General features: G+C 37.3%; 2 protein-coding genes across 5 annotated transcripts in view; both read right to left on the bottom strand.

The window, feature by feature from the left end:
* The window catches only part of LOC132167753 (serine/threonine-protein kinase RUNKEL), a 31,813-nt gene extending 18,988 nt beyond the window's left edge, over positions 1-12,825 (bottom strand). For 2 of the 4 annotated variants that reach the window (XR_009438715.1, XR_009438717.1), the window contains exons 1-11: positions 12,596-12,825; positions 12,356-12,445; positions 11,803-11,855; positions 11,628-11,703; positions 10,583-10,644; positions 10,411-10,489; positions 10,257-10,316; positions 8,457-10,106; positions 7,338-8,207; positions 5,730-6,846; positions 5,557-5,639 (exon numbers count right to left, since the gene is read on the bottom strand). Coding sequence is in view for 1 of the 4 variants with exons in the window: in XM_059578778.1 (XP_059434761.1) it covers positions 5,731-6,846; positions 7,338-8,207; positions 8,457-10,106; positions 10,257-10,316; positions 10,411-10,489; positions 10,583-10,644; positions 11,628-11,703; positions 11,803-11,855; positions 12,356-12,445; positions 12,596-12,643 (4,104 nt within the window). In the remaining 3 variants the exon portion in view is untranslated. Of the gene's footprint in view, positions 1-2,238; positions 2,603-5,384; positions 5,640-5,729; positions 6,847-7,337; positions 8,208-8,456; positions 10,107-10,256; positions 10,317-10,410; positions 10,490-10,582; positions 10,645-11,627; positions 11,704-11,802; positions 11,856-12,355; positions 12,446-12,595 lie in introns of those variants that run through there. The other 2 variants (XR_009438716.1, XM_059578778.1) reach the window with 2 other exon arrangements.
* Positions 2,634-3,303, bottom strand: LOC132167597 (classical arabinogalactan protein 25). Its single transcript, XM_059578607.1, has one exon. The coding sequence runs from the start codon at positions 3,212-3,214 to the stop codon at positions 2,795-2,797; it is 420 nt and encodes a 139-aa protein (XP_059434590.1). The 5' UTR covers positions 3,215-3,303; the 3' UTR covers positions 2,634-2,794.
* Positions 12,826-13,509: the final 684 nt, after the last annotated feature.

Genomic DNA, 13,509 nt, shown 5'->3' with positions numbered 1-13,509 from the left:
GTCATGGTCACAAGGACCCGCAACCCTCGTACACAGGGGTAATAGTGTACATGGGCCCTAATATGAGAAAATGATGATTTTCAACGATGATATACTATGATGATTTTCAATGATGATATACTATGATGATTTACAATGATGATTTATAGTGATGCATTATGATGATGATTTATGACGATGATCTAATATTAGATGTAATAATACGTATATGCTACGGAAGATCCAACCGTACATACATGTATTATTATGGCTGGATGTATATTTAATTATGAAAACAATTTTCAAAAACTGAGAACAAGGAGCAAAACTATTTATGGTTGTGGATTTTACTTGCTGGGCCCCTTTGGGCTCATTCAGTTTTATTTCTTGTTTTCAGGTAGAAAGGACGTTGGAATAGAAGGCCGGAATGGGGGCGGGAATAATTATTAACTTTCAAAGTCTTTTCATATCAATTATTGTAATAATATGATATTCCGCAACTAAAGTTTAATGTTTTCTAATCTCGCTTGTAATAAAATCTCTTGAATAATGTTTTATACATTTATCGTATCCTTTAAAATTAAGTACTCTGATAGACCTTATAGATCTTTGCAAGAACTTTGGAAAGAAGAAAAGTGGCAAACTCAGCCTTAACGGGCTGGGGATGTTACAGTACCAACTCTGCTGAAAATTGGTAATATCTCAGGTAGATTATATATAATAATTATATGACCTATAAGACATTATTTTTTTACATTAAAACACTTAGGTGATTGTCGCTGGAAATACACTATTTCCTGCCAACAAAATAATACTTCGTGGGTGTATTAACAGAGACAACACCCTTTTTAAACATTTGCTAAATTGCACGTTTATTTCTACTCAATTATAATTGGCTCATGTCGTACTCAATTATGAGGTTTACTTACTAAATTGTTAAACTTACGCGGCTATTACATCTTGTAAGAAACCTGTTTCTAGAAAGAAAATAGTGACAAGGTTGCTACTACAAACTTTGCTTAAAGATAAGATTTTCCCATTGTTATCAGGTTTGATTAAGTTGTTATTTCCATTAGTTGCTCCGTATTTATATATTGAGGATTATACTTGTTCCCTTTATGATTATTAGACATTTCAGATTTATTTCACCTTCATATGCTTTAACCTTGACGTTGCTTAGAGGGATGGTTTCCCATTTAGCTAGTAGTTAGCTAAACTGGAGTAATTGCTAGAAACCCTGGTGGACTAGCCAAAGCCAGATTTGGAAGTGTTACATGATGTCGTGATCAGATTCTAGCGGTATCGCAATCAGGTCCTAGCGATGTCCCGATCGGGTCCCAACTATGGCTCAACCAGGTCTCGGCCAGTCCTAACCGAGCTTCGGCGAAGTCCTAGCGGTTTTCTGACCGGGTCCAGTTGGGTCCCAACAAGGTCTTAGTCAATCCTAGTGGTGTCCAGATCAGGTCCTGATAGTGTCCCAGCGAGGTCGAGGTCGAGGTCGAGGTCCTGATCGGGTCCCAAACAGTGTCCAGTCAATGTCCTAACCAAGTCTCGGCGAAGTCCGAGTGGTGTCCCAACCGGATCCCAACAAAGTCCTGACAAAGTCTCAATTGGTCCCGACCGAGTCCCAATAGGGTCTTGACGGTGGCCCAGTGAAGTTCTGGCGGGATTCCAACGATGTCTCGATTGGGTCTATCGATTTGAAAATGAGGTGTTCAAACCCAAAAAATGGTTTACGGGTTTTAAAAAATGAAAACCATGTTAGGGAAATTAAATAGGCTTTTCGGTCAAACCGAAAATATTTTTTATCAACTATTATTTTTTGCCGCACCAAACACCCGAAAATACCAAAAAAAAAAAAAAAATCGAAAAACATTTTTATACAGAAACAGTTAAACAAACAAAACCTTAGTTGAGGTTTTTAACAGAGGTGTACTTTCTTTTATTTTTTAAACCTAACTGGTTCTAATTGAATTGTGTTATTGCTTATATAAGCAAATACCTTAAAAAGTATTAATATTATTTAATAATCTGAAATACAATTTTTAACTTTCAAACTACGATTTTAATTTTTTTTTTTTTTTTTTAATTTCAGGTTTAGCCAATCATGATTCATGGGCATTGAAGTTGGAAGATATTAATTCGCATATAATTTGGTCAGTTTCGAGGAACTTTCCTATCCCATTACGCAGCCGACCCGATTGCCAGATCGGATTGGAAGCCAGTGACTCATTATCTCTGACAAACTGACTCGACATGCATAATTAAATGGACCAATGGCTCAGTGTGACGTAGAAAAGCAAAGTATGATTGCCTCTTTGGAGCAAAGATGCTGCCAGTGGAAACAGACAAATCAGGTCACCTAATACATCACTATTAAATTTGACTTTGATCAGCCAACATGTGAGATGTTTGTGTCTGATTCTTCAAGCTGTGAGACAACTGATTCATTGTCATTTGGTTTTCTCGCATGTAATTACCAAAAAAAAAAAAGTAGTGTCACATGCACTCGGAAAGGAAATAATTTTTTTTCCCATACGGTGTGGCGCAAAGCCATGTGCCACCTCATGGCTCATATGACATGAAATCCTTGTAGTTTCTCAAAAGAACTGGAAAATATAACCTATAGCAGGAAACCCAGGAAATACGAAGGGTAAGAAAACTGGTCCTTAGTATAACTCATTTTAATCAAAAATCAATTAAAAACAACCTAATAACAGTAACAAGGTGAACAATTCTACTAATATTACATCCATCAGAAGACAATAAGTACATACACCGTATCATATGCTGTAAAGAATGAGAATGAGGTCGTCTAGCCCTGTATCCTAAGCAGCCGCATAGACCAAAATGCAGCTAAACCTGCAAAAATGGCTGCGTTTAAGTAGGAAACCAAGATTTTAGGTGATGCAGAGGAAGCCGGCAATGACCCAAGCGGCGAAAACGCAGAATCTGGACCGGGCGCAACCAACTCGTCTGGATTCGGAGGGCTCGGGCTTGAAGGAATGGTGGGTATGGAGGACCCAGTGGGAGGCACCACGCCACCAGGAGAAGGCAGAAGTGGAGCAATGTCTGGGGATAATTCTTGGAAAGGAGACAGAGGCGGAGGGTTTGTCAAGAATGATGGCGTAGCTGCGATAGTGGAGGCTTTGGAATTAATCTGAGAAGATAAAGAAAGCAACGGTGAGGCCATGAAAGCCATGATGAGCGCTAAATGAAACCAAAAGGAGGCCATTCTAATGATGAAGAAATCAATTTCAGGCTTATTGCAGTGTAAAATATACTTGGGTAAGGGTAACTGAGGAAAAGCAGAGAGAGAGAGAGAGTCGGGTTATCTGGGTTGGTGGAAGATATGATTTGGGGCCTTTAAAAAGTATGACTAGAAGCTCTAGGTGGGGTCGATTGCCACATGGATGGTAATTAAGGGATTACGATAGGAAAAAACAGGTTGGCATGTACAGGAAAGACTCGAAAGAGACAAAGACAGGTAGTTGTGATTTGTTTGGTAGCAGGTGATTCCCTTTTTTTCTTTTCGCCCGTGATGATGGGGCTCCCTGATTTTATGATAATCCGGAACTTTTAGACCTAATCTCTCCATTTCAAATGGATCCGGATCCTAATACATCTAGGTGATTATGAAAATTCCAAGTCCACAACCGAGATAAACTAAAATGTTAAAAACACCCTAAAGTTATTGCAATACCATTGGAGATACAAGAATTGAATTTTTAGGAACAATTGAGAGGAAATTCACTGTAGATTTACTTGGCAACACATGTAAGCAATATTTCAAGTTGTATTATTACTTGGAATTCCACTAAAAATAAATAAATAAATAAATAAGCCATAAATTGTTTGTACTCAAGAGAATTCGAACCTTAAGACGTTAGACATAATGAAAATGTCACAAAAATCAAAGTCCTTACCACTTAAGCCAACCCTTCGTGCACATAAAATTTAATAGAATAGAATTATTAAATTAACAACCCATGGCCCATGTCAATTTATTCATAATTTGAATAAACTAAATAATTCTTAAGGGCTCAAGTGGCCAACCCCTTGTGCACATAAAATTTAATAGACTAGAGTTATTAAATTGACAACCCCCTTCGTTTTTTAAAAAAAAAACCTTTTTTTTAGTTTAGTTTTTTTTTATTATTATTTATAAAAATAATTTTGTCTTGAGTTTAACTTCAATGCGGATGTCTTTCAAAGCCCCCAATAGGAGATTAACATAGGAAAAATGCACAAAACTATCCTACAACCTAAAACACTAGATTTTTCCTCACTTCTTCTTCTTCCTTCCATTTCTTCTTCTCTCCCATTTCTTCCTTCCTGCCGTCAACTCCTCTTCCATTTCTTCGTCTTCCTTCTGTTGAAACGCTGGCCGTGACCTTCGGCTAGGTCACGGCAGCAACTTGAGGGTGATCCCTTTAGGGTAATTTATCACCTTGGGTTAACCTTCTTCTCTAAGATTTAGTTTTGAATCAAAAAATAAGTTTAAAGGTATTATAATCGTTTTTTGAGGCATTAGAATTGATTTTTAAGGCATTAGAATCAATTTTTTAGGTTGGTTGCCTTTTTCGGTTGTTTTCCGGTGGGTCTCGCAACCCACGGCGTGGGTCTACTGGGTTCGGCGGCCAGAGGTATTTTTGGTATTTGTTTTCACTTTGATTTGCTAGGTTTGTTCTCATTTTAGTTTTCTATAATTTTCTTAAAGGATGAGGTGTCATAAGGTGGTTGAATGCTGCAAAACACTACTTTTGCAACCCATTCACATGGCAGGGGCTCTCTTTTGTCTTCATTTTTTGATATTTTAGAGAAGTAATTGATACAATTAGTATTTTGGAGGTACATTAATTAAGTCTACTTTTCGGAGAAATAAAATTGAAAACAAAGGCGTGTGTCAAAGAATGGAGTGGGTGTTGATGTTTTGCATGGACTATGACGTGAGCGTACTATATTTAATGACACATCATCAACCAAAAAATGAAGATATTTAACGGAGGAATAGTACCCCTTTTATAAGCTTATTTATGATGCAGAGAAATAGTGGTATATTAAGAAGAGGAATATTACAATTTTTTTTTAGGTGTTTTTTTAGTGTTCTTTTGATCTCAAGTAAATATTATTTTTTGTTTTTTTTTTTTAATGGACGGTTGGATTAAGCTTTTTCTGTTTTTATATATATAAATAATATCATCGTAAGATTAGAAGAACTCAGTAACATTTCTCTAATTAGAAAAAGAAAATAGTTACAAGTAAATGTTCTAACCATAATAATAATAATAATAATAATAATAGAAATGTTTCCACTGACTTCATATCCAACCAAACTGAGCATATTAATTCCAAACAATAAACGTTTTGGGTATTTATTTCGTTTTACACCTACAACACCGGGAACAAAAGAAAAGTAGAGAGATGGCTTATGTTTGATTAAATCGATATTAAGAAAAATGTAGAAAAAGAATATCCAATTTAACATGTCAAGGAAGATACATACATAAATCATACAATGGCAGGCCAGAAACAGCCTGACTTTATACTAATATTATGCGGAAAATTTGAACTCACCTTAACACAAGGGTCATTGACTCCTCGTCTGAGTTCAGCAAACATATTCTTAATTTCCTGAAACCCCAAAAAACGCACTGTGCCTGCAAACGAGAAGCAATAAAAAATTGAGAAATCATTGATCTTTTGAAATAAAACAAAGATTAAATAAACAAACACACTACGTCCAGAACCTCAAATGCATCGAGGCAGCCGCTGCAACTCCTGTGCCACAAGCAAAGCAGCATTAGCTAGACCAGATACACCTGAACTTTTAAGCTCGGAAACAATGGCTTCAATCCTTGAAATCTCAGGTACAGATATCGACAATATCATCGCTTGTGAAAGATATTGCCTACAAGAATAACCAAGAGTATGCAGGATCCGCAGCACAAGCAAGTGAGAGATGCCCCTCCGCCAGGACTCGAGAATCGCACTGACCTTTGGGAGATTAGTCAGAAGACCAGTGGTGGCTTCCCTCGGAGCGGCCTTAAGCAATAATACCATACATTCAGAAGCTAAATCTGCAACATTTGCTTCATTGTACGCACTTAACTCTAGCAAGACACCTACATTGCTACCAAAGTCAATTATGTCTCTTATGCATTGCTGCTGATCAACTACACTGCTTGTATCAGCAGAACTATCACTTAAGAGATCTGGTTCTTTTGAGTAGATGACCCCTTTTCTGCCATTGATGGAACGTAGAAGAAAAGCCCTACACAGGCCAAGAGTTGGTTCAAGGAAATCTTCCATATCCTTTGCATATACAAATTCCAAGAAGTTTCCAATCCTTCTGACTACTTTCAGTTGAGAAAGTAACTTGGATTCCATTTCAGGAGCAGATGCAAGAGCCAAACACAACTGAACATTGCTTACATTTGCACTGGAGAGATCACCGAGCAAAAACTCAAAGCATTGTGAGATTGTCTTCAAATGTAGAATGTCTGAGATTTTAATGTAGTTAAACTCAATGAACATCACAAGAAGCTTCTGTGCATACATCGGAATGGGATCTTCATCATCAATCAAGGTGGGGTACAGAGGGAGGAAATGTGTATTAGATATGGACTTCAAATCCTCTGATCTTTGATCATTGTCAAATGGTTCATTCAGAAAACTGACCATTACATCAAACAAAAGTTTCAGGCACAAAAATCTGGCATCACCATCCTTGTTTCCCTTATACAGAACAGCCAAGCTGGGGAGGATTTCACGAATAAAAATGATAGGGTTTTCAAGAATTGCAGCGGACTCTTCTGTCACAGACTCAAGAACTCGTAGAAGGGTTATTTGGAAGTCATCCCTGCCCTAGAAATCAAATTAGAAAGAAAATATACATATTAGTAAATCGATATCATCCACATCATTTGATTTTCTTCTTTGTTCTTTTACACATTAGGTAGGATTTAGACCAATTTGTCAAGCTTAGAAGTTCACCATATACCCAAGATAATCGTATCAATCTCATCCTCCTCCAAATCACTGTCAAAATTTACTACGCAAGAAGCCCACTTAAGTTGTTCACTAAATATAAACTTGCCCGAGCATTTTGCAAACCATACCTACCATTATTTTACCCTAACAAGACAGTATTCAAGCATCTGGCAAGTTGCACATTTTCCAAATTTCCAGACACTAACTATTGGAAGATCTAGACAACTACACAGATTTTAGCTTGTCTTTTTTATATTTTAGCAGAAATGAAACTCAACTCAGTTGAAAAAAATTGAAGCATCTTTGTCAAAATGCAAAAACTAGAAATAACTAAAAATCACAAATGGCTCAACTGCACCACCTACCTGAAATGGGGTCTCCACCAGTTTGACCAAATTTGCCAACTGCTGCAGGACCTGATGGCTCACCACCTTGCGCTTAAAAGATGAGCTCCCAAGTAGATGAAGAACAACAGGAAACATATGAACATTAGTCTTTGGAGCAGCTCGACTGCTAAGGGCAGAGATATGCCCATGGCGCCTTCCTCCCATCATTTGTTGAATATCTCCAGTTATGGTATCCAGTAAGCCAGGTATAGTGGATACCACAACATTCACAAATGCATCTAAACACTGCTGCACAAAGTTGTCCTTCTCTTTTGCTAGTCTGTCCACCGTGGAAAGTAACCTAGCATTGCACAAAAAGTGTGGCAGCCATCTCCTACCATTTTTACAAAGGAGAGCCACGAATACGAGTGCCTTTCCCTTCAAAACTTCACTTCCCTGCTCAATGAGAGACACAAGGCTTGGTACGAGGTTCTTGTCCTCCACCAGTGGTAGAAGATACCGACCAATATTGGTGAACATGTGGCTTCCAAGCATGGCCATGTTTAAAAGGTTTAAGCTGATTTGCTGCTCACGTGGACTGCCCTTGACAAGGGCAGATGCTATGTCCTTAGAGGAAAGCTTCTCTATAACTGATTGAATGCTGGGAGGACTGAAACGAACCAGGCGGACCAAACATGATCCTGCTGTGAGTCTCGTGTTCTCCTGTTTCCCTGCAGCCCTGTATATGTAGCTCAGGTTACCAATCACATCCTGGCTGGTGAAACGGGCTGCCCAGTGCCCTCCTTGACCGGATATATTCTCAATTGTCCTCAGTGCATAAAGTTGAGTTATATCATCCTCACCTTTTCGTAAAATTGACGACACCAATGAAATCAATGAATTTGAAACCTGTCCCCAAGGAATGTAAATTATCTAAAATAAATGATGTAGAAGAATAGGGATAGTGCATAAAGGACTCAACACAATCCTATATAATAAAAGCTCTCCAAGTAAATCATTCGTGAGACTTCAATGGATAGGTAGATACGTTACTATTTTTTGACTTACTTAAGGAATAGAAAAGTTTAATGTAGATTAACCCTTCAAACAATTTGGCACACAAACATGAAGGTTATGGCAATAAGGTAAGAAGCTAACCTGCCAGCCAGATGCAGACTTATTGTCCTTTGATGGAGATTCTGGTGGATTGTTGTCTCTATTATGATCATTTTGAGTTGATATATAGAATAGCAACTCACCTAAAGCAGCCATAGAAAACCTCCTCACCTTTTCCTGCTTGTCTCTAAGGCCATCAGTAAGTGAACCTAAAATTCCAGAATGTGCCAAATCGTCTTCGATAAAAGTCGAATGCCGTATCAGCAAGCCAATAAGTGACGTAAGTTGAACACGCAACGCAAAAGCCTTAGATTGTCGGACCATTTTAACAAGCATGAGCATTATTGGCCCATTGGTAAAGATATTGGCTATATCAGCATTACTGCTCAGCATCTCAAGGTATCTAATCAAATTCTGCTTCTCCCCAACGCTAGTGTTTCCATTTAAAATAGCTATAATCTTATTATTCATGGCATCCAATTTTTCTTTAGGCATCTTCAAATAATCAGATGCTTGCAGTGCCTCAAAGGGAAGTGAAGGAATCACCTCCGACAGTTTATCAGCTTTTCTGCTGGGCATTACAGGTCTGACTGAGAGATCAGATGGATGCCAAAGAACCTGGGAAATGCTATTAGACGATTTTGTAGAATCAGAGTCAATGACTGATCCTGAACCTTCCTTAACTCTCTGGTTTTTAAGTTGAGGACTGACACTGGGAGGGGGAGCAGCCACTTCAATATGCTCTGAAGATGAGTCCTGATCAAGTGCTTTTGGTTCATCTGAGGCAGGCATATTAACAACAGATGGAGTATCAAACTGTTGTGTGTTATTTTCAATCTCTTCCACTTTCCCCTGATGCTGATCTTGACTTGACAACTTGTCTTCAGGCATACAAGTTGCATTATCAGATTCATCTTGTGCCTCATCTTCAGTATTCTCATTAAAATCAAGTTCCATATCAGTGTTCTCAAATTTGACTTCAGCATCATTCTCAGAGCTATTAGGCAAGGGCCTCCTGTAGTTTTCCTTCTCATTCTCCCTCTGTAAGTTTGACTTTGCTATTCTTGAAAGCCTTAAAAGATTTGCACCTCTGGTAGCACTAGGACGATCTTTCTGTTTCTCCTCAACTACTCTGCCAGAAGCCTTGCTTTGAGTTCTACGGCCACTTGGTGTACCTTTGCCTGGTGTCTCAGAGCCTCGTGATCCAAAGGTAGAATTCTCATCCTGCTTCAGAGCCCCTTTTACATCTTTTTCACGATACTTAGGAGGGGTCTTGTTTTGATGAGATTTATCACCATTACGTTCTGAAAGACATGGTTTAGCATATAGTTCTATCATATTATCAAAAGCAGGCTGAGGAGGTAGAGACACTGAAGTGAATTTACTTCTCCAAAAAGCATGTCCACAAAGCTCTGGCCAATGAATTCTTTCAGCTGGATTTTTTACCAGCAAAGAATTGATTAGATTGACGAAAGGACGGCTTGGATTACCCGGGAGAGGTGGAATTGGATCTGAGAGGATGGATTTTACTAGTTGAGTAAATTCTTTTTCCACAAAGGGAGGCCTCCCTGCATAACACTCGTACAGTACACAACCAAGGGCCCAGAAATCAGATGCATAAGAATGGACACCCCCATCATCAAACAGCTCTGGAGCCATGTAAAATGGTGTTCCACGTTTTGCTTGTGGCAACTAAACAAGTTCAAAACAGTAAAACTACATTAGCAACTAGTTTATTAAGGGTGGGAAAAGGTACATAAACAATTTCAAAATTGATTATCAAACGGAATCACTCTATATGTATATAACATCAATAGTTGCAAATAGATGGTAAGAACATACCGATGACGAAGGAGTTTTTGAAATATCACTCAATTTTCTAGCCAACCCAAAATCGCATAGCTGCATTGCATAAAGATACACGAATAATTATTCTTACAGATAATAACTACTGGCAATAGCCTAGCTATACAAGAAAAGTAAAATGCATAAGCACCTTTGTACGTCCATTTTCATCCAGCAGGATGTTTGACGGCTTCAAATCGCAGTAGATAATTCCCTTGGAATGTAAAAACCTGACAATAGAGATGATTTCCAGAGCATAAGTCAAGAATAAAGCAAGTACTAGCTCTACGAAGGAAAAGGAAAATCAAGGCTAATGAGCATACTGCAAAGCTTTGACAAGATCACGGGCGAGATCGTGAATTGAATCTTCAGGTAGTTGACTATCCTGCAGCTCAATCACAAAATATTATTGATGCAATTCTAAATAAATAAAAAAAGTTAACGAAAATATTAATAAAAATATTATTGATCACAAAATTTTATCAAAAAAAAAAAAAAATTCTAAATATATTTATACCAAGATTGCATATCTTTAGTTCTATGTTCCCGTATAAGTCCATTAGAATGAACTTTTCAAACAATAGTAAGACGTGGTACACAAATTATGCAAATGAGTGTTCTAACACAGCCTTAGTCATAATCTCCCCATGCCTTACAGCCAGCAATTAATGATGTAGGCCTCTGAATTAACTCAAAGGGAATAAAGTTACAGAAAGATGAAGAAACATTGAATCAGTGACATGGTGCAATAGTTAATCACTTCAAGTTTTCAAGCTTGAAAATAGCTCTAATGCATTTTGCAGGAATTATTAAAAGTTTTCAGCAAATAATATGTTATGTATCCACGTCTTTCCCTTTCCAATTTTCTACTGATTTGTAAAGCATAGAAAGCAGCAAGCACCCTGATTTGCAGTCAATCTGATGTATCTATTCATTTTTAAGGTAGTGAGTTGGTAACCATTACTGCCTGATTGAAAAGGAGTTAATATAATGAGGATCGTCACCCAAAAGGACCTTGATATGACACTAGGACAGAAAATCTGCAGCTGGTACAAAAAAGAAAACCAGTGTAACAAAGACACTCCTAATTTTACCGGTTACACTTGTTAGCTAACAACACCTATGTCCACCGTCAGCATCCAGATACACATCACATTTTGAATTTGGAAATTATCAAATTCAATTACTACTCATATCTGCATTTGGCTGACACCCAAGGCTGTGTCCTTGCACATACTGCCTATCTAAACAGTTTCAACAATTTGGATTATTCACAGCATCGTCAATAAAATTAGAAAACCATAAAACTTTCAAGTCCTTTCCTGCTCAGCAGAAGAACCAAATTTGTTCATCACATAAATGCATTACCTGTCGTAATAAGGCCATCAGATCTCCTCCAACACAGTACTCCAAAACTAACCACAGATGAGCGGAGGTTTCATACCTGATATACAAGTTATAAAAATCAACTAGTCAAGTGGCCACTTCCAACTGCTACCTACCATGATAGATTCTGTGTTTCCCATATACGAACAAGTCTTACCAGGAAACAAATTTGAGTACATTTGGGTGATCCATAGAGTGGAGATTCCTAACCTGCATTCAGAGCAGCCAACACCCAAAAAGCAATTCAAATACGGTACTCAAAAGATAGAAATACAAAAACACCGCACTCGGCATAAAAATGTGAATAATTTATATCGCGACAGTGCTTCCTAAATGATAAGAAAACAGCACTTCGTTCAGCATACTCTTTCTGGAATCAAAGTAAACCACCTAAAAACGGCATTTTGCTATTTCTAGTCTGATAGTTTAGAGTAATTGCGACTCAAAATATGCACTGTATGAAACTCAAATATTCAAAATTCTTTGAGTTAAAATGAAGACTGAAGCATCTTGGATCCGCAAAAGCCTATATGACTAGACAAGCATCCAACTAACACTGTATACGATTAACATGTTTCAAACGCTGTTTATAGTTTCAGATTTGCCTTAGATCGACTATTTCAAATCAATGTGCAACGAAGAAACCAGCAAAGGAAACAACAAATCGCTTCAGAAAAATGGAAACGGCTACGAATTTTCCAGCTGCTTACTTCCTGAAGAACCTTGCTCTTCTGCGACTTATCGACGCTCTTAATCGCGTAGTACTCGATCGTCTTCTTCTTCCTCCCCTTGTACACGGTCTACGAGTCCAAAATTGGGGGAAAATCATTAGCTAGTAGTAAAGTCAATCAAACTACCAAAAATTGGAAAAATTCATTGATCAATTAAACAAATCGAACTAAGCTACTGTTGGGAAATTTGAAAGTTGGAACGAGTTCGAGCAACGTTACCGAGTATTTGCCGCGGCCAATGGCTTGGTAGATGTGGTAGTGGTTCATTGTGGCCGGCTTGGCTTCGCTAGGGTTTCGATTTGTCGGAGAGAGTGACCCGTGAGAATGGCAGACAGGGGGAGAGAATTTGAAAATGGAGATTGGGGAATAGGATGTGGTTAGTGTAATAGAGCTTTACTGATTGGTCGAGTGTGAGAGACTGTGCAGATGGGCGGGAACACAAAGATGAATCAAAATTAAAATGTGAAATTAAATGCGCCGCTAAGGTACGCCTTGTATCCAAACAGGAATTATAAGTTTAGTGAGTTCTTTGAATTTAATTTTTTTCTTAAAATTTGAAAAATTCAAAGGTCATTGTTTTACTCATTTTGAATTTGACTTTTGTTATATAAACTCTTCAAATATCAATAATCAAAAAGTAAAAACTATTTGGTTTTTTAAGTTTATAAATTAATTTTTCTTCTATCTCCCGTCTATCAAGAACAGAGAAAAAATTAAAAAATAATATTTAACTAAAGTAAATAAAGATGTAGAGAGTTTAATGTTTGGTTCTTTTTAAAAGTCTTTCCAAATTAAAAATTTTTAAAAAAAAAAAAATGTGGATTTTTTTTCTTTAAATTTAATTATTGTTTGAATAGCTCGCTATGAGTGCTCTAAAGAGACGTTTCATTATGGATCTTTATGTGATTTTTACCTGATTTCCCTTTTATGGAGTGTTCATAGCATTTATAGCAGTCACAACAAATATATTAGTTAAAATAATTTTAAAATATTAATTTTTTCTATTTTAGATATCAACTTTTTCAAAACACTTATATCAACCTCGGAGCATTTTAGCTATCCTTCACTATTCTAGTTAAATATTATTTTTTTGATAAGAAAATATCTCAAGTCCATTTTTATGACAAAAGCCA

Source organism: Corylus avellana, chromosome ca1, assembly GCF_901000735.1.
Source record: "Corylus avellana chromosome ca1, CavTom2PMs-1.0".
Lineage (NCBI taxonomy): Eukaryota > Viridiplantae > Streptophyta > Magnoliopsida > Fagales > Betulaceae > Corylus > Corylus avellana.
This window is presented reverse-complemented; position numbering and strand designations above follow the sequence as displayed.